The sequence below is a fragment of the Lolium perenne genome, chromosome 6 (assembly GCF_019359855.2).
Source record: "Lolium perenne isolate Kyuss_39 chromosome 6, Kyuss_2.0, whole genome shotgun sequence".
Classification (NCBI taxonomy): Eukaryota; Viridiplantae; Streptophyta; class Magnoliopsida; order Poales; family Poaceae; genus Lolium; species Lolium perenne.
The window spans coordinates 80,806,188-80,827,401 of record NC_067249.2 but is presented as its reverse complement, the minus strand read 5'-3'; the positions used below and the strand labels follow the sequence as shown (position 1 = coordinate 80,827,401).

The 21,214-nt window shown below is 51.5% G+C and overlaps 1 protein-coding gene across 1 annotated transcript; it reads right to left on the bottom strand.

Annotated features, from left to right (window-relative positions):
• Positions 1-3,853: 3,853 nt before the first annotated feature.
• On the bottom strand, positions 3,854-5,350 carry LOC127310438 (probable F-box protein At4g22030). Its single transcript, XM_051341118.2, has one exon. It carries the CDS (start codon positions 5,234-5,236, stop codon positions 3,968-3,970), a length of 1,269 nt encoding a protein of 422 aa, XP_051197078.1. The 5' UTR covers positions 5,237-5,350; the 3' UTR covers positions 3,854-3,967.
• Between the last annotated feature and the right edge of the window lie 15,864 nt (positions 5,351-21,214).

Here is a 21,214-nt window from a genome sequence, read left to right as displayed (position 1 = left end):
CAAACGTCTCTTGACGTGTCTTGATGACTTCGCGTTATCCTTAGATTATTCACTTTGACAATTACAGTTTGATTGTCACAATTCAAAAGGATTGCCGGAACAGGTTTTTCAACCACAGGCAAGTCCATCAAGAGCTCACGCAACCATTCTGATTCAACAGTGGTTGTGTCTAAAGCAGTAAGTTCTGCTTCCATAGTTGACCTCGTCAATATGGTTTGCTTGCAAGATCTCCATGATACTGCGCCACCTCCAAAGGTAAATACATACCCACTTGTGGCGTACAGATCAGCTACATCTGAGATCCAATTCGAATCACTATATCCTTCAAGCACAGCTGGGTGCCCTGAATAGTGAATCCCATGACTCATTGTACCACATAGGTAGCGCATGACCCTATCAAGTGCATGCCAATGATCGCACCGGGTTTGACATGAACCTACTCAACTTGCTAACAACAAAAGAGATGTCGGGTCTAGTCGCGCTCGCTAAGTACATGAGTGAGCCAACGATCTGAGAATATCTCAATTGATCTATGGCAATCCTCCGGTTCTTGCGTAGTGTCACACTGGGATCATAAGGTGTTGGAGAAGACTTGCTATCAATATAGCCGAACCGGCTCAAAATCTTCTCAACATAATGGGATTGCGTTAGAGTAATCCGACTCTCGTTCTTAATCAGCTTGATGTTCAGAATCACATCAGCTTCTCCCAGATCTTTCATATCAAAGCTCTTTGACAAGAAAGACTTGACCTCGTGTATTACTCTCATGTTTGTACCAAAGATCAGAATATCATCCACATACAAACATAGTATAACACCTTCGCCCCCACCATGGCGATAGTAAACACACTTGTCAGCCTCATTGACAACAAAGCCTACAGAAGTTAAAGTTCTGTCAAACTTCTCATGCCATTGCTTAGGTGCTTGTTTCAGGCCATATAAAGATTTCAGCAACTTGCACACCTTTCTTTCTTCACCTTTTACTACAAACCCATCAGGCTGATCCATATAGATTTTCTCTTCCAACTCTCCATTAAGGAAAGCCGTCTTTATGTCCATTTGATAAACGATAAGACCATAGGAGGCAGCCATGGATAATAGTACTCGAATGGTGGTAAGTCTAGCGACAGGTGAATAGGTGTCGAAGTAATCTTCACCTTCTCTCTGTGTGTAGCCTTTCGCTACAAGCCGCGCCTTGTACTTTTCAATAGTACCATCAGGTCTTAGCTTCTTCTTGAACACCCATTTGCAGCCCACAGGCTTGCATCCAACTTGGACGGAAGGCGACCCGTGATGAAGAGCTTGAGCAGTCGCGCAGAGCGCTTCCCAAAAACCTAATTCACCCTCTCCCGTACAGGATCGCAAGGACGAGCGGTTCCGGAGACCTGCTCTCCCGTTCGCCGATGCACGTCGGCGCGCGGGATGGAGTAGGCTACGATTGCGGCGCAAGCAGAGAGAGGTGGAAACCCTAACTCGTATATTAGATATGTTTCTGCGGTAGCCGGGCAGGAGATTATATAGGCTCGGGAAACCCTAGGCAACATGGGCCACACCTATAACTGCGCATTCGGTTAAATCGGTTAAATCGGTTCGGTTTATACGTTTTTTCGGTAAATACGATTTAAATACTTCGGTAAATACGGTTTTGTACGAGAATACGATTAGGTTTCGGTAATAACCAATAACTTTCGGTTCGATTTCGGTAATAACCAAATTAACCAAAGTCAACGCGATTTAAATACTTCGGTAAATACGGTTTTGTACGAGAATATTCCACACGTCTACACTGGAACAACTACTACATCAAGTCAGTAACACAGTTACACAGGAACAAACAACTACTACAGCCTACAGCTACAGCCTACAGGAACCAGTAACATTTAGCAGCTTCCCACACCAGACTCCACGCATGAAGATCAATCCACCGATATTATCTCATCATCATCCACTTCGAGGCATCCAAATTCTACATTGTGAAACACCATAAGATAATTAGTATGGAAGGTTTCATAATCCATAAACAATATAAATGCACATTGTTTCAGGTCGTGATGCTAATTCAGTAGGATATTCAATACAAATGCACACTAATGTCTGGGCTCTCATCCAGTGTGCGAAGAGAAGCTGCAGTGCCATCAGGAGTTCAGGACCAACACAAAATATATTTCCGTATCATACATAGGGACATGTAAAACACTGAAATTTCTCAAAGCATTTTCAGAGTAGTCAGTGATGGACTGGGGGATTGCTACCTCAGCGCCGAGTAGGGGATGACCGGCGACGGAGCCTGGATGTGCCGAGGTGGGGCCGTCAGGCGTTAGCCGTGGTGGTCGGCGCGGCTCACCGCGGTGGTCGCCGAAGGTCGCCGTGGTGGTCGGTGTGGGCCGCCATAGAGTGGAGGCCGGCTAGGAGGGGGCGGGATGGCCAGATGGGAGGAGCCGGCGGCGGCTCTGGATAGGGGAGCGCGTCGCCGGACGGCCGAGGAAGGTGCGCCACCAGTCCGACCGCCAGCAGAACTAGGGTTCGCGCCGCCCCTTCTGCCTGCTTCGCGTCTGCGTGTATGTCGCGCACTCGCGCTGCCTTGCCGAGCGACGGAGCGAGAGTTTGGTCCGGCCTTGCGCGGTTGTCGGGCTGGGCCGCTGGGCCGTCCGCGGCTGGGCCTTGCCTTGCGCGGACACTTCGGTTAATTTCGGTCAAAACCGCGGTTTTTCGGTTTAAAACCGAAAAAACCGAGGATCATATGGTTAGTGTTTCTGTTAACTGTAACCTTAACCAAAAACTGAAAAAACCGAATTTTCAGGTGCAGTTAGGTTTTTTCGGATTCGGTTTTCGGTTTCGGTTCGGTTATGCCCGGTCGGAGCCACACCCACGTCGCACGAACGTTTCGAGTCGGTGGAAAGTCTCGGCTCGAGGCTCAATTCACTCACCACGAGCGCGTCGTGACGTGTCGAGTCGAGTCGAGTCGAGTCGAGACGAGCGAGGAGGAGGAGGAGCGCGCGTGTAGCACTCCTATTCTCACTCACTTACTAGTGGTGGAACAACCCACCTTATAAGGTGGTCTAACTTCCTCCCAACTTTCCATGTGGGACTAAACTTCCCACCTCTTGCCACTCCCTAGTGAGCTGCCACCAATTTGAGCTCAAACTCACAAGGCCGCCACTATGTGGGCTTTGAGATTTATAGGAAAAACTGAAATCTAATTTGGGCCACTAAAAGTGGGCCCAATATTTCAACACAACATTATTTCCCAACTAATTCAAGTTGCCAAATGTTTAACAACCCAGTTGGATGCAAACCAAATGGTGGCATAACAACTTCACCAATTTTTTGGTTGGGCTAGTTGGTGCTCAAACCAAACATAGGAGTAGTACTCGATGACAAGGAATTAGTCACCAAACCTAATATTAATGTATTATTTCCTCATATTGTAATCGGGATCATTTTGTTTTTACGTAGAGTCACAGTACTACTTTTGTTTATATCTTTTCATTGGTAAACATGCATGCCTGCCCTGATTTCCGCTCTCAGCTGACCCAAATCGACAGTCGGAAACGAGCTACGCGGTAAACGTTTGTAGACTACTCGATTGGTCAAATATTAAGCATGATCAGAAGCAAATGTGAAATGCAGGCTGGGAGCCAGGGACAGCTCAGGTCAGGACGCAAGAAGATCTGTAAACTGTAGTATACGACCTCAAGGTTAGGTGGCCCAAACTTTCGGCGTTTAGCTTGGGCTCCTGGAGATTGCATATCTTTATACCGTGTGGGTCGCACCATTACAAAAAATAATGTAATCTCAGTTCAAACCCGTCAGGTAACAGGTACAGTACTTGTGTGAAATTGGAGTCAATGTCAAAAGAATGATGAATCAAAGAATTGTCATTTCAGTTTTGATCTCCACGGAAAAAAGAATTAATGGAATTGTTACACTTCATCAGTCAGCTATGCTAGATTGATCAGTGAGTTGATTAGAAGAGTTTCCCGGCGAACTCTTTGATGTCCTCGTCCCTGACGGACGGCGAGGCCATTTCCCTGAACTGCTTGAGGTCCGACAGGCTCCGGCCGAGCTTGAGCGCAACCTTTGTTGCGAACAACTCGCCGCCCTCCCTCCGGTCAACGTCTGGTTCGGCGAGGTTGGCCTCGATGTCCTCGTGGATCTTGCGGTAGAATCCGGCGCAGTTGCGGAGCAGCTCGAAGAGCATGCCCATCTGCCCGCCGTGCTCCACCGTGTTGACAGCTGCGGCTAGCGCGCCGCCGAGGACGGCCGCCCCCGACGCCCACGTACCGGCCTCGCCGGAGCCGATGAACACCGAGGCGAGCGCGGCAGTGCCGGCCAGAGCCGGGCCGGCCACAGCGAGGCCCTTGTTGAGGTTCAGCACCAGCTTGCCGACAGTCAAGAACTCGTTCTCGTCCTTGGCCTTGATGACCCGGAGGAGGCCTCGCATGTCGTCCTCGAGATCTTGGGTCCATCCGTTGCCGGAAGCGACAGCCGCAGCGCCGCGACGGCCGAAGCTCTTGGACTTCTTGGGCTGCGCGGGGCGACGGGTCGGCCACCAGCGCGCGGGCTCGACGGCCTTGGGGAACTTCTCGAGCATGCCAGGGAGCAGCGGCAGCGGGTAGGCGGCGTCGAGGGCGAGGACCCGGTCCATGGCCTCCTTGACGTCGGCCTTGGCAATCGGAGCGCCAAGCGCGAGCATGCCGCGTACTTCCCGCTCGAGCTCCTTCCAGAGCCTCGTGGCGTTGCGCTGCTCCTCGGCGAGCTGCGAAGGCTGGATCTTGTTGACTGCAGCCATGGTGACGGCGGCGGTGGCCAGGAGGACGCCGGCGGAGGCCTTGAGCGCGACCATGGTCGGCGCGGCGGGAGCGAGCGCGGCCATGGCGGAGGCGGCGAGCGTGAGTGAGTTGGTGGAGTGGAGCAGCAGGTGGTTCCAGTTGTCGCGCTGCCTGCCGATGATGTCGTGCATCTCGGCGCGGTCCGCCGCGGCATCCGCGATCGCGCGGAGCTTCTCCAGCGACACCTCAGACGAAGGGGAGGCCGGCACGCGCGGCGTCTCGATCCAGTCGAGCTGGAAGGTGAGGTTCTCCTGCGCGGCGTGAATACCCGAAGGCACGTGCAGGGCGGCGCGGCAGGCAGCGACGCTGCTCCGCCGTGGCCGTGGCCGTGGCCGCGCTGTAGAAGTAGAAGGAGTGGAGGTAGACGGGACCAAGAAGAGGCGCTGGGCCTGGAGTGCCGCCATGGCTGGAGTTCTGGGTGCCGAAAGTTGTCGCTTCCCTTCGCGTCACTTGATACTGGAGCTGATTTGGAAGGAGGATTGGCTTCAAGCTTTGTTGGTTGCTGCCTCTCTGGTCAGGGTAGATGAACTGATGAAGAGGAGAGGATATGAGGAAGGTGGTATTTATAGGGGGGGCGCTGGCGAATGGGTTGGGCTTGGTCTCGGGTCCCCGAAATAGTGGTTTGACAAGATCGCGTCCGGGTTAGACCGTTTCTGGCAAGGGAGAGTGGGTTAGTTTAAGGCAAGCAGATCGATCACCGGGCACTATGGTCCATGCATGTTCACCACACAGACACTGAAACACAACAAAGTATCATGCTAGTGTAACACCTGAATATACTTACAAGCATTTTATTACATTATACGTACATGCAAAATCGTACCATGCCTCCCTTCGCCGCCGCTGCCGCGGGCCGTCGCATGAAGTAGTTGGGCAATTGGTCTGTCTTACACTGATTGAAGAAGTCCAGAGAAATCATATATTATGTAACTTTACATCTATAGATAATGTTCAAGAAATCGTTAACTTATCGATCGATCTCAAAATGAAGAATGATCGTTTCCGATTAATTGATTTTATAGGTTGGCCATTTATCGGCTTATTTTTTGTAAATCCGAATTTTTGGCACTAAATTTTCTATAAGATGTTGTAAAAATAATATTTGGAGCGTGGAACAAAACTATCACCTTGATTCCTTGCATTTAAATCAATAAAAATGGAAAATTTGAGCTAATGCACGGTTTTACAACACTATAGGACAAAAATATCGACTACCGGACCAAATTTCAACGAAATTTCAATGAAAATTGTCCGAGTCATCAAACTAAAACTTGGCCAAAATATCGGTGCCAGCGTAGATCATCCGATATGCCGAAATCATATCGGTTACCACCTGTGATGGGGATATGCCCTAGGGGGGGTGTGTCACCAGTCCCACTCGCCATGGAGGTGAAGGCCCAAGAAAGCTGTCAGTCGCCCGAATGACTGGGTGGCTGGGCCCTGCAGCGACCAGGCCGCAACCCCAGGATGGGCAGACTGGTTGAAGATCTGCGCGACTGGAGAAGGAGATTACTTGCGAGAAGGGTAGCGATCCCGGATTAGTAGCAACCGATATGATTCGGAGTTATCCTCGTGTAACCCTAGATCGGGGGTGTCTATATAAACCCCCGAGATAAACCCTAGAAGATAGATCATCTGAGATTCAATCTCCCCCTTGTAGCTCTTGGCGTAGCTGCCGACTGAGTCCCCCATTGTAATTCTCCACTGAGTAATAGATCTAGCATGACGTAGGCCTTTTACTCTCCGGAGGGGCTGAACCTGGGTAAAACCTTGCGTCTTGTGCACCTCGTTCCGCAGATGGCCGAGTTCCCTTGCCCCCGCATCAACGAAGTGCTGCCCCCCGTAGCACCTGCTGTGGTCATATCCACGACAGTGGCGCCCACCGTGGGGCATGGGACATCCGGCCTCCGAGCTGCGGCGAGGCCCTACTCGCCAATCCGCCGGCCGATCGCCTCCGACAGGATGATCGCCACATGCAACTTCTTCCACATCCAGCTGAGCTCCTATCAGCCGGCCTCGTCGCCCCTCGCCCACGCTTGGATGGTGCCGGTCGGCACGGTCAACCTCTTCGTCGGGCTCGCCAGCATCAGCGACCCCAGCGAGGCTCGCCCCGGTCCGCTACACGACCCCTTCGCGCTAGGGCAACTCCTTACAGCCACTCGCCCCCTCTCCAGCAGCGCACACGCCGAGGGAGAGTCGGCTCTGGAGGACGACGCCGATTCAGCGGCAGCAGTATCGGTCGCTGGATCCATCACTGCAGCATCAATGGAAGACTCCATCACCCCGGTCTCCCACCCGAGCAACTTCGAGGATAAATCCATCCTCCCCTTCTTCGACTCCGAGTTGGAGACCGACTCCGTCGATGCCCCGCGCTACCAATACCCGATCGCCATCTTCATGGCGGGAGGCGATGAAGTGCCTCCAAACGATGCCTTCTCCATGCCCCTCCCCGCAACCACCAACGCGACCGAGATCGAGGCGCATCGGGCGGCCCTTGAGGAGCAGAGGAAAAAGGAGCTCGCCGAGCGGCAGAAATTCCGCCTCGAACAAGACGAGGTGAGAGCTGTGTCTCACTACCGTCAAGAGCGCAACCATCTGCGCATGGAGCGCGCCCTAGCACAGGGCTTCCCCAGCGCCCGCCACAACTTCGACGATCCGGACGGAGAGGTCCGGGTCGCCCAGGTCCAGAATCACGGCGTCCCCGAGTCGAGTCGGGCCGCCGCCGGCAGAGTAGCGCACGGCGCGCCGCCACCACCACGACCACCACCACCACCACCCCCCCTCCGCCCGAAGCTCCCCGCGCGGAGGTCGACGCTAACGGCCTACTCCTTCACTCGTCGCCAGTCGACAACGTTGCGGCTGCACAGGCCGTTCTCGCTAGACTCCCTGAAACGGGAGTAGACGCGATCCTCGTCCAGCATGCCAAGGCCCTAGTCGCCAAAGCCCTGGAGCAGCAGCATGCCGCCGCCGATTCACAGGGGCGACTCTACTCACGCTCATCAGCCAGCCGTGCCACTTCATTAGCGGCGGTGAATCGCACGGTCGCCAACGTCAACAACTACCCGCCACCGGCGCCACGCGCCGCACATTCGACCAACCACCGAGTCGAGCCGCGCCCTCCGCGAGCGATGGTCGCTGCCAATGGGCAGCCAATCGACGCACGCACTCACATCGTCAACGACCAAGAATGGCGAGCGCGCAACCTCCTGAATGATCGCTACGCCGACGAACTCCCGCGCCAGAGCGCGTTCAACCGAGTCGGCCCAGCGTGCTTCGGCCCCATGATCAGAGGCGAGCCCTACCCCGTGGGGTTCAAAGGCCCCCGCGACATCGAGAAGTACGACACCCACATCGACCCTACGGTCTGGATTGACTCGTACACAATGGCGATGGGCATCCAGGGTTACTCCGAGCTGCTCGCTGCACGCTACCTACCCCTCATGATGGACGGAGTGAATCGTCACTGGTTCAACACCGTCACCCCGAACAGAATCGACTCATGGGAGGAAGCTCGCACCGCTTTCATCCAGCACTTCGCCAGTGCGTACACACGCGCCACCACCATAGAGGACCTGGATCGATGTGTCCAGGGCCCACGTGAATCGACTCTCCGATGGGTATAACGCTGGCAGGACATGTGGACGACCTCCAGCGGCATCAGCGCGGACACAGCGATCTACTGCTTCCGGTGATGTTGCCGATATGAGCCACTCGGCGCCAAGCTACGTCACGACAGCAGAGACAACATCTCCATCGCCGAGCTCTTCGACATCGCCCAGCGCTACGCCGACGAGGACCCTACGGTCGACTCGGACGACGAGTACGGGCAGCAGCGCAATCGCCGCCCCACCCACACCGACACTCGCCGTAGCGGCTACCACTTCAACGCCCGGCCAAGCAGCGGGAAGCGCCGGGCTAATGGAGGCAACACCGAGTTCGTCGCCAACGCTGACTACGAGCAGCGCGACTCGAAGTCCTTCTGACGAGACAACCGCGCACCAAGGGAAGACCGCCCCCAGGGCAAGCGGTTCGACGCGCGAAGCCTGCTGGATGCCCCGTGCATTTACCACCACAAGGAAGGGAAACCCTCCGCCCACATGACTGAGAATTGCTTCTCTCTGAAGCAGATAGAGAAGGCTCGCCGCGCCAAGGAAGGCAATGGTGGCTACCAGAACAAGGACCGCAACAAAGACCAGGACCAACACAAGGAAGACAGGTTCGGCCGTAGCGCTGTTTCGCTCCACACATTCACCGGCGTCAGCGATCGTCGCGATAGGAAAGTCCTCGCGCGAGCGGTGGCCGTGAACGCCGTCGTCATGGACGTCCCCCGTTGGCTCAGCTGGTCCGAGCAGAGCATCACGTGGAGCCGCGACGACCACGCACCACGCATCACGTACCCGGGGCGAGTGGTGCTAATCGTCAGGCCCAAGGTTGCCGACTACTGGCTCCCGAAGACACTGATGGATGGAGGAAGTTCCATCAATATTATGTATTACGACACCTTTCGGCACCTCGGCCTACCCGACTCGCGCCTCGAAAACACAAGTGTCACCTTCCACGACATCGTCCCAGGATGGAAGGCCTTCCCAATCGGCAAGGTCACGCTGCCGGTAACCTTCGGCACACCCGTGAATTACCGCACCGAGCGGATATCCTTCGAGGTGGTCAACTTCCGCAGCCCATACCACTGCGTCCTCGGTCGCCAGACGTTCGCCAAGTTCATGGCCACGCCTCACTACGCCTACAACATGATGAAAATGCTCATGCCGCGTGGCGTCATCGCCGTCCATGGCGACCCGGACCTGGCCGTGGAGTGCAAGGATAACAGCGCCAAGCTCGCCGACGCCGTCATCGCCGAGGAACGCGGCAACACCATCGAGCTCGTCAAGTACCCAGTCGATCGCAACGACCCCGCCATCCTCGAGAAGCCGACTGAGCTCGACTCGTCCGCAGCAACTTTCAAGCCTACAACAGATACTCGCCAAGTAGATCTTGTAGAGAACGACTCGAGTAGACAGGTTACCATTGGGACGGGCCTGTCCGCCCAATAGGAAAGCGCGCTCATCAAGTTCCTCCGTGAGAATCGAGATGTCTTTGCATGGAAACCTTCTGACATTCCAGGTGTCCCGAGAGAACTTGCTGAGCACAAACTACACGTCGATCCCACCGCACGCCCCGTTAGGCAAACGATGCGACCCGTGGGCGAAGAGCGTCGGCGCACAATCACCGAAGAGGTGAACCAGCTACTCGATGCCTGCTTCATTATAGAGATCAAACACCCCAAATGGTTGGCTAACCCAGTCTTAGTGCTGAAGAAAAACAAGACCTGGCGAATGTGCATCGACTACACCAGCCTCAACTGCGCATGTCCGCCCAATAGGAAAGCGCGCTCATCAAATTCCTTGACGTACCCCTGACGCGCCTCGGCAAGCGCCTTCTCACGTGCCTCTGCTACACAAGAAGGACGACTATGAGCGTCGAAGACACAATGCATCAAGGGGTTCGAGAAATATGGAACTCACTGCCGATGGCGATCAGCTGGCGGTTCTTCTTCGCAGCCTCTTCCACCCGCGCCGTCAGTTGTTTCACCTCCGCCTGCACATAATCGAGATTCAGCACAATTCGCACGGTCAAAAAAATCAGAAGGCCCGACTCGCCCCTTCCGAACCAAGTCGACCCTCGGGGACTGGGGGGAACCGTACTCACCGTATGGACGCTGCCGAGCGCCGTGTGCAGCTCAGCGAATGACAAGGCCGCGAGCGGCAACCGATGAGGCTCGGGCGGGCCATCCCCACGCACCACTTCCGCCGCCGACGACGCTTCTTGCACCGGCCCGTCACGCTCGGTGGGTCGAGTAGGATCCCGCGCCGCCTTAGTCCGCCGCTCCTTCATCTTCGCCGGAGAAACGTTTCCTCCGATGGCAACTCGCTCCCCTTCCGCTGAAGGAGGGACGACCTGATGTTCGTCCCCCGCGCCCTGGACCTCTGCCGACCCGGCGTCCGTCTTCGCGACTCCAGCGCCACTCACACTCGCGGAAACTACGTCTCCGGCGACTGGACCCACTGAGCCGGCGGTCGCGCCCCCGGTCCTACCCGCGGTGGCGGTCTGTCCCCGCGACGACGCCATGATCACGGGGTCGGGCGCCGCCTTCTTCATCTCGGCGGCCTTCTTTGCCTCGGCCGCCCTCGTAGCTGTCGCCCCAGTCGCAGGAGCGGGCTTCCTCAGAACCTTTGTCTTGGCCCTGCAAGGTCTCACTGTGAGCGCTCTGGTGACTCGATAAGCAATAAGGGAAACAGAACAAGGATACTTACTTCACCTTCGGGAGCATCTTCACGCCGGTGCCGACCCGCGCTCCCGCGTCAAGCGCGGCTTGGAGGGGTCGCCGAAGCTCGGTCGCGCCCTCCAGGACGGTCGGGCGCAACCGCTTGACGCAGGGCACTTCGGTCTCTCGGGCGGGCCCCTTCCCTTCTGGAGGCGAGGTCGTTTCTTCTTCTTCGTCACCCTCCGGGGGACCATCCCCCGGCGGGCTTTGCGACGAGGAAGCCGCTCCTCTCTTCGAACCACGAGGCAGTCAGACGAAGTCTCTTGCCTCGGAGTCCAATTCGGTGCGCTCCCCGTTGTCTTCAGCGTCGTCCTCCTTGGCCTCCTCACCTTCGGTCATCTCCGGAGGCTCCTTCCCCGCGAGCGGGGGAAGATGGTTGGCGATCTTCTGCCACTTCTACGCTCCAACCAAGAGAGCACGTCAGAAAACCCGCCGCGCTGGGTCACTCGACTAAAAAAACTACGAAAAGGACAGATTAATACCTGAGGCGTCGGCCTATCCTCGGAGAAAGGCTGCAGCCCATCATCGAGAGAGGTGAAGGTGGCTGTGGTGACATTGGCGAGTACCTTCCGGTACTCGTCCTCGCTCCAGTCGACTGCCGTTGAGCGGGTGCAGTCGTTCTGCCCCCGGTATTCCCACATGTAGTGGCCGCGGCTGCGTAAAGGGATCAGGCGACGGGCGAGCCAACAGTTGTACATGTTGGCGGCCGTCAGCCCGTCGTCCTTCAGCGCCTGGATCGCCAGGTGCATCTCCTTCACCACCTCCTCCTGTTCGCGCGGCAGCGACCGAACGTTGAGGCGCCGAGGCACACTCGGCTCGGACGAGTACTGGGGAATGTTAACTTCCCCGGGCCGAGTGTGCTCTAGGGCATAGAACCAGAATCGGCGCCATTGCGATTGCGCCTTCTTGGGGAGAGCCATGTCGATGAAGCTTTCCCGGACTTCACCTGAAATGTGATCCCACCATTCGGGATAAGCGATTGGTCGCTCTTGCTGACCCGAGTCGCCAGCCCATGGAAGATCGACACCCACAATGGGAAATAGGGCGGGCAGCCCAGGTAGCACTCGCACAGCTCTACGAACATCGCGATCTGCTGGACGTTGTGCGGACCGAGGTCGGAGATCTTGATGCTATAGAAGGCGAGGAGTTGGCGCAGGAAGTCAGAGGTAGGGAGCTGTTGATGCGTAAAGCACACGCCCGCTGGGAACCCCAAGTGGAAGGTGTGATGCGTACAGCAGCAAGTTTCCCTCAGTAAGAAACCAAGGTTTATCGAACCAGTAGGAGTCAAGGAGCACGTGAAGGTTGTTGGTGGCGGAGTGTAGTGCAGCGCAACACCAAGGATTCCGGCGCCAACGTGGAACCTGCACAACACAATCCAAATACTTTGCCCCAACTTAACAGTGAGGTTGTCAATCTCACCGGCTTGCTGTAACAAAGGATTAAATGTATGGTGTGGAAAATGATGTTTGTACGCGAAGAACAGTAAAGAACAATGTTTGCAGTAGATTATATTCAGATGTAAAAGAATGGACCGGGGTCCACAGTTCACTAGTGGTGTCTCTCCAATAAGAAATAGCATGTTGGGTGAACAAATTAAAGTTGGGCAATTGACAAATAAAGAGGGCATAACAATGCACATACATATCATGATGAGTAGTGTGAAATTCAGTCGGGCATTACAACAAAGTACATAGACCGCTATCCAGCATGCATCTATGCCTAAAAAGTCCACCTTCAGGTTAGCATCCGCACCCCTTCCAGTATTAAGTTGCAAACAACAGACAATTGCATTAAGTATGGTGCGTAATGTAATCAACACAAATATCCTTAGACAAAGCATTGATGTTTTATCCCTAGTGGCAACAGCACATCCACAACCTTAGAACTTTATGTCACTGTCCCAGATTAAATGGAGGCATGAACCCACTATCGAGCATAAATACTCCCTCTTGGAGTTACAAGTATCAACTTGGCCAGAGCCTCTACTAGCAACGAAGAGCATGCAAGATCATAAACAACACATATATGATAGATTGATAATCAACATAACATAGTATTCCATATTCATCGGATCCGAACAAACACAACATGTAGCATTACAAATAGATGATCTTGATCATGATAGGCAGCTCACAAGATCGAACAATGATAGCACATGAGGAGAAGACAACCATCTAACTACTGCTATGGACCCATAGTCCAGGGGTGAACTACTCACACATCAATCCGGAGGCGATCATGGTGATGAAGAGTCCTCCGGGGGACGATTCCCCTCTCCGGCAGGGTGCCGGAGGCGATCTCCTGAATCCCCCGAGATGGGATTGGCGGCGGCGGCGTCTCTGGAAGGTTTTCCGTATCGTGGCTCTCGGTACTGGGGTTTTCGCGACGAAGGCTTTAAGTAGGCGGAAGGGTAGGGTTGTAGGCGTCACGAGGGGCCCACACAGTAGGGCGGCGCGGGCCCCTCCTTGGCCGCGCCGCCTTAGCGTGTCGCCACCTCGTGGCCCCACTTCCTATCCTCTTCGGTCTTCTGGAAGCTTTGTAGAAAAATAAGACCCTGGGCGTTGATTTCGTCCAATTCCGAGAATATTTTCTTTGTAGGATTTCTGAAACCAAAAACAGCAGAAAACATCAACTGGCTCTTCGGCATCTTGTCAATAGGTTAGTGCCGGAAAATGCAAAGTAATGACATAAAGTGTTTATAAAACATGTGAGTATCATCATAAAAGTAGCATGGAACATAAGAAATTATAGATACGTTTGAGACGTATTAGGAGCGCGAACCCGCGGTCGAGGAAGCTCATGAAGATCACGAACTCTCCTGGTCTCGGGCGCGGCTCCACCTCGTTCGCCACCGGCACTCTCCACCTCTCGTGCCTGAACTCCGGTATGATCTCCGCAGAGATGTACGGAAGAAGGGATTCCTTGGTGACCTGGGATTTGCCCCATCCCTTGGCAACCATTGAAGCGCTTGAGCTCGAATGCGGAGAAGAGAAGGAAGGAGTGAAGAAGAATGTGGGGAGAAATGCAGCGGAGTGCTGAACCCTAGTTCATGGTGCGGCCCTTTATATTGTCGCACTCCCCCAAATTAAAGAATGAGATCCACCCTTCAAAGCCGTTCCGAAATCGCCGCCCCGAGATCAATGATACGTCTCAAACGTATCTATAATTTCTTATGTTCCATGCTACTTTTACGATGATACTCACATGTTTTATACACACTTTATGTCATATTTATGCATTTTCCGGCACTAACCTATTGACGAGATGCCGAAGAGCCAGTTGCTGTTTTCTACAGTTTTTTGTTTCAGAAATCCTACAAAGGAAATATTCTCGGAATCGGACGAAATCAACGCCCAATATCTTATTTTTCCAGGAAGCTTCCAGAGCACCGAAGAGGGGCCAGAGGGGAGCCAGGGGGTTCCACCCCACAGGGCGGCGCGGCCAAGGGGGGGGGGCGCCCCCCTAGTGTGTGGGCCCACCAGGGCCCCTCCGGGGCTGCCCTTCCGCCTACTTAAAGCCTCCGTCGCGAAAACCCTAAACCAATAAGCCACGATACGAGAAACCTTCCAGAGCCACCGCCATCGCGAAGTCAAGATTCAGGGAACAGAAGTCTCTGTTCCGGCACGCCGTCGGGACGGGGAATTGCCCCCGGAAGGCATCTCCACCGCCATCTTCACCGCCATCGCTGTCTCCATGATGAGGAGGGAGTAGTTCTCCCCCGAGGCTGAGGGCTCTACCGGTAGCTATGTGGTTCATCTCTCTCTCCCATGTGATCTCTATGTGATCATGAGCTTTGTATCACTATTAATCTATGTGCTACTCTAGTGATGTTATTAAAGTAGTCTATTCCTCCTCCATGATGTAATGTTGACAGTGTGTGCATCATGTAGTACTTGGTATAAGCTATGATTGTGATCTCTTGTAGATTATGAAGTTAACTATTATTATGATAGTATTGATGTGATCTATTCCCCCTTTCATATCCTGACGGTGACGGTATGCATGCTATGTTGGTACTCGGTCTAAATTGCAATGGTCTATCATGCACTCTAAAGGTTACTTAAACATGAACTCCGAATGTTGTGGAGCTTGTTAACTCCGGCTTGAGGGAGCTCTTGTAGCCCTACACAATGAATGGTGTTTGTTATCCAACAAGAGAGTGTAGAGTAGTTTTATTATGTGATCATTGATGAGAGTGTCCACTAGTGAAAGTAGGATCCCTAGGCCTTATTTCTAAGCATCGAATCTCCATTTATTTACTGTTCTACTGCATGTTTACTTGCTGCCATATTTATTTCAGATTGCTATTACCACTCATATTCATTCATATCACTTTTATTTCACTATCTCTTCGCCGAACTAGTGCACCTATACATCTGACAAGTGTATTAGGTGTGTTGGGGACACAAGAGACTTCTTGTATCGTAATTGCAGGGTTGGTTGAGAGGGATATCTTTGACCTCTACCTCCCTGAGTTCGATAAACCTTGGGTGATTCACTTAAGGGAAACTTGCTGTTGTTCTACAAACCTCTGCTCTTGGAGGCCCAACACTGTCTACAGGAAAAGAAGCGTGCGTAGACATCAAGATATTTTCTGGCACCGTTGCCGGGGACGTGAAGGAAAATTACACCACAGAGATTTCTAACTCCCACGTCAACTGCACGCCAGCAAGCTATTTTCTGGCGCTGTTGCCGGGGAGGTAAGGTAAAAGGTATTCATATCCTCCGACTACTAAGCTATTTCCTAGCACTGTTGCCGGTGTGTGAGTGCTCGAAGTTATTTCCTTTAGATCCTGCAATTATATCTTTTTGTTTCTTGTTTTCACTAGTTAGGGTTAATGGAAAACAACAAAAAAATTAGAGATCTTTATGAAACTTATCTTGAGTTAGGACATGAGGTGTTTGAAGAGAGAATTAAAAAACCCATGGAACTTTGTTTGCAAAATAGTTGTAGCAATGTTATTAGCATGAACTCTTTGAACATTATTATTGCTAATGCTATGGAAGAATTTAAGCTTGGGGAAGCTGGTTGTGATATTTTTAATCCCCCAAGTTTTGAGGAGAAAATTTTATTTCATGATACTTTGCCTCCCATTTATGATGATTATAGGGATTTCTATTTTCGTGCCCTCGGGTCCTTAGTTGTGCTCAGTTTTCCCCAGCTCCTTAGTTTTTCCTCAGTTTTACCCAAGCGTTTGTCTGAAACCATCACACGTGATGTAACGGCCGGTTGCCCGACGGTTGACCGTTATCTTCTGACTAGTGGGGCCACGTAGAGCCTGCAAAGACACGTCAGACCATCCATCTTTGTTTGACCGTAAGCATCGCTGTATCCCTGACCAAAACGCGAACGAGTGGGGCTTCGGTATATCAAATGACAAGTGGGGCCATGACGCTGATACAAGGGGCAATACACGGGTAGGATTAGATTTTTAAACGGAGCTCTACAGCGATGGCACGGAGGAGGTGGCATGCGGGGTGCCGAGATGAGATCGACCTCCACAAAGAACTGCATGAGGCGAGACCAGACGCATTAGATAGATATGAACTAGACGCGTTTAACCATGCAAAGAAGAGAAGAAATGGTCGACGACATCGACGACCACCTCAAAACTTTGACTGACCGTGTCGGACACGAACGCGAGCAATGTAGAGAAAACTAGTGTCTCTCCTTTCTGGCGTGTATAGGTGGGTGCTAGGAGAGTGTGGTGGCGAAGGGAAAGACCTCGCGGCGGTCTGTGGCGTCCAGCATAGCGGGTCGGCGTGGCCGTGCCCACAGCGGCGTGCATGCATGTTCGGCATTGGCATCAGCATGTACGTTCGGCATTGGCCTCGGCGGTATCTCTGGTGTGTCAGTGATCGAATGAGGGGACAGGATTGAGGGTGCATCCCGACGTTGACCTAGCAGTAGCGGCGAGCATAGCCATTCTGACCATGCCGATATCGGCATCGGCATCGTTTGGAGGCTGTGGTGCTCGAATCAAGTTGGGATTTGTTTCTTGTAGGCCAAAATGAATTTGAAACAAGTTTCATGTTGAAGGTTAGGTAACGAAAGTTTGTAACTATCCCAAAATTATACTAGCGCCATGGTGAGGTTCTTTTTGATAGAGCTATACGGTTGGGCAAACTTTTTTGACACTTTTTAGATAGGGTTCCTTGTTGTTACACGTATGGCATCATGTATGAAAAATTTGGGGTAATTTGGAGATGTTCGAAAAAATCACTTTGCTTAAGCGCATGCCTTTCGTCTCGCTGAAACCAGCTTTTCTAACAAGGTGATTATTTCTACCTTCTCTAAATAACCTCAAATTTCATACAGCTGATCTTCTATACATAGATAGATAGATTGTTTCATTTTTACATTTTTCGAACTTTTTATTTCCCTTTATAATACCCAATTGATTTTCAGGTCAAAACCTCGAAAAACAGCATCATGTATGGCATCATTTTCACCCTAAATTTCAAATTTTCTGAAACTTTCCCTTTTAGATATTCCTTGTTGTTATAGGTATGCCATCATGTATGCCAAACTTTTGTAACAAATTAGGTTTTTTCTGCCTTCTCTAAATGACCTCAAAAATCGTACGTGATAGGTTTATCATTCTATACAAAGATAGATGGTTTATGATTTTTTGCGTGAAAAGTAATGGCTACAACAAATTGTTGATGGTTTATCATTTTTTGCGTGAAAAGTAATGGCAACAACAAATCGGTGATGGTTTATCATTTTTTGCGTGAAAAGTAATGGCAACAACAAATCGGTGATGGTTTATCATTTTTTTGCGTGAAAAGTAATGGCAACAACAAATCGGTGATGGTTTATCATTTTTTTTGCGTGAAAAGTAATGGCTACAACAAATTGTTGATGGTTTATGATTTTTTGCGTGAAAAGTAATGGCAACAACAAATCGGTGATGGTTTATCATTTTTTTGCGTGAAAAGTAATGGCAACAACAAATCGGTGATGGTTTATCATTTTTTTGCGTGAAAAGTAATGGCTACAACAAATTGTTGATGGTTTATGATTTTTTGCGTGAAAAGTAATGGCTACAACAAATCGGTGATGGTTTATCATTTTTTTTGCGTGAAAAGTAATGGCAACAACAAATCGGTGATGGTTTATCATTTTTTGCGTGAAAAATAACGCCTAAAAGAGTTTATAATTTTTAGCGCGTGAAAAATAATACAGAAAACCGCCCTTCAGCATACTTAGAGGGTGGAAGCTAATTAACCGCCAACAGAGAGAGAGAGGGGTTATCCTGCCCGTTCCCTATATCATACGATCAACGGTCGGCGGGCACGATCCGCGTGACATGGGATAGACCAATCAGGGCGATGTTGCACGTCTGCGAGAATTTGTGAAGAGAGAGGGCAAAACTGAGTACAATCAAGAAACCAAGGGCACCTGAGTAGTAAATAAACTAAGGGATTCAAATATAAGATTTAAAAAATGGAAAATGCGTGTTTTGTACAATGAAACCCATCTTGGCCTACCTCAAACTATTTGCAATACCAATATACATCAGTGTGAGAATTGTGGCCTCATTTAGACAAAGTATGATTTGGGGGAAGCTGTTTTGGGAAGGGCTTATTGTGGAAAACCATGCACCTTCATAGCTACTAGGTGATTTGAGAAGTGGCAATTTGTGGTAAAACTTGATTTATCTACGATTTATCTATGATTTGAGAAGTGGCAATTTGTGGTAAAGACTCCATGAGTAAGTGCCACTCTTTTTCGGATTTTTTTGCACATTAAATGACTCATTTAACTAGTTAATCCCATTTGTTGACTCTCTGTTGACCAGCCACTTGAGGGTAAAACTGAGTATATTGCACTAGCCAGTATTAGCACTCGAGAGGAAAATTGAGCACACAAAAAATGCTAGTATAAGACTCGAGGGTATACCTGAGTATATCTAAATTTCCAGGGTTAGACTCGAGGACACGTGCAATTGTTGACGCGTAGACGCGGGTCGCGGTGGAGAAGTCTAGACGTGCAATCGTGGACGCGTGTCGCGTTGCAGAAGTCCAAGACGTGCAGACGTGCACCTGTGTACGCGTAGGACGCGGGTCGCATTAACCACCCCTCGCCTTTATAGACGCCTCCTCGCACTCTCTCTGTCACTCTCACTCGCTCACGCATCGCCAACTCTCTCACGTCCCATCATCTTCTCCAAAGCAAAAAACCCTCTCCCTCTTTCTCTTCCTCCGCCGGAGAGATGGACAAGGAGAATGCCAATCCCATCGTCGAGGTAGGCTCGAAGCGCGACGCCTCCATCTTCGGCGCCGTCCCCTCTACGGACGTCGCCGCCGCAGCCGCCGTCGCCGGTGCATCGGAGGCTGCTGCCGCCGGTGGCAGTCAGATCCCGGCGGGATGGGACCCCTACGACCCCGTGCCGTACGTCCCGCCCCCGAACCCCTACGACACCTCCCTGGAGGACCCATGGAATGAGGTAACTACGGTTTGCTTCCTTTTTTGTTCCCCATTCCTTTTTGAACCCTATTTTTGCTGGTGTAGATGGATCTATAGATGGATGAGTATTGGGCTAATATTTGCGCCGATTTTATTCCATTTTGTTTTGATCACTTCTTGATTTCGTTTAAGATTTGGGGTTCGGCTGTTCGGTTAATTTATGCAAGTAATATTGGATCTCAATCAGTTAATTTATGCAAGTAATCATGGGATCTCAATCAGTTATTTTATGCACTAATCAAAAGATATCAACCGTTTAATTTTGCAAATAATCTCGAATGTGTTCAAGTTCAGATCTAGTTCAGATCTAGAATCTGTTTCTTTGCCTATGATGAATGGTTGGGCACAAATTTTTACAGGGAGGGTTCAGCGAACCATTGCTGTGTACAAATCTGTTGTGCATGAGCTTTAGTTCGCTTACACCTTCCCTGTAGATATATAATCATGTCCACTCTAACTGAGGCTGACTCTGTTTTTCTTAACTTTGTTATCATGTACGTTAGTCATCGTTGCAACTCATTCACTAGTTTCTGTTTGATATGGATCAGATGTCTGGCAGCGACGTCGGCAGCGACGAGGAGGAGGAGGACGTCAAGACTCGCCAGGTGCTGCGGAGGCTGCAGGTCGGCCAGTACATCTCCTACTTCGCCAAGGAGGTCTACAGGTGCCCCTTCTGCACCAGGAGACTCGGCGCCACGGACTTCAACTGCCTCGTCACGCATGCTGAGAACATCAGCACCACCTTCCCCAAGGTCGGCACGACGGTGAACGTCCACTCCTTCCGCGCCAAGCACAGGGCGCTCGGCATGCACCTCCGCAGCTTGCAGCGGGTGGAGATCTCCGCCGGGCGCATGCCTCCGCTCAAGCCCAAGGCTCCCAAGGGGAGCAAGAGCAACAAGTGGAGGCAGAGCCAGATGGGGTAGGCGGAGTCCTGGACGTGTGCTGCTGCTGCTGCCTCCTAGTTTGTTGTTGGGATCCCTTTGTTGTTAGCTAGGGATCCCTTGTTGTTATGTTAGTATGATGGTGCTGTGAAGAACCTGTTACTATGTTGGCTGCTGTGTATGCAGCTTATTATCTATCCATATTATCTAGGGATTATCTATCCCTAGTCTACTATATTTTGTTGGCCGTACTTAGTTTTCTTGATTTACTTTGACTGTGAATTTATCGTACATTATCCTGGAGATTTGCTTCTAGATTTAACTACATACATATGGACCAGAGGGAGTACTAGATTTGCTGTCATATTGGGCAAACAACGAGGGCCAAAAGGCACAAATAATTGAAGAAAGTTCGAAATGCAAGCTTCTCTAGATTTTATACTAATTTGGTGAAAAGGACAGAGAGAAATAGGGGAAAAAGGTGCACTTAATAATGCCAATTTGGGGCCGAGAGAGACAGAACCCAGCTCCTGCTCACGTGCAACCAAACGCTTCTCGTCCTGTCCCACGCGGTGCCTTTCTACCAGCCCCACGCGACGCGGGCCCACACGACGCGGCCCTACACGACGCGGCCCCACACGTGACAGAACGGTCAACTAAACGGGAATCCTGCCGTCTGAGCTGCTTATGCGGGTTTCAAACAAGG

Bases quoted from the DNA above. Each gene is read 5' to 3' on its own strand.
- LOC127310438 (XM_051341118.2), bottom strand. From the start codon at position 5,236: ATGGCGGCACTCCAGGCCCAGCGCCTCTTCTTGGTCCCGTCTACCTCC.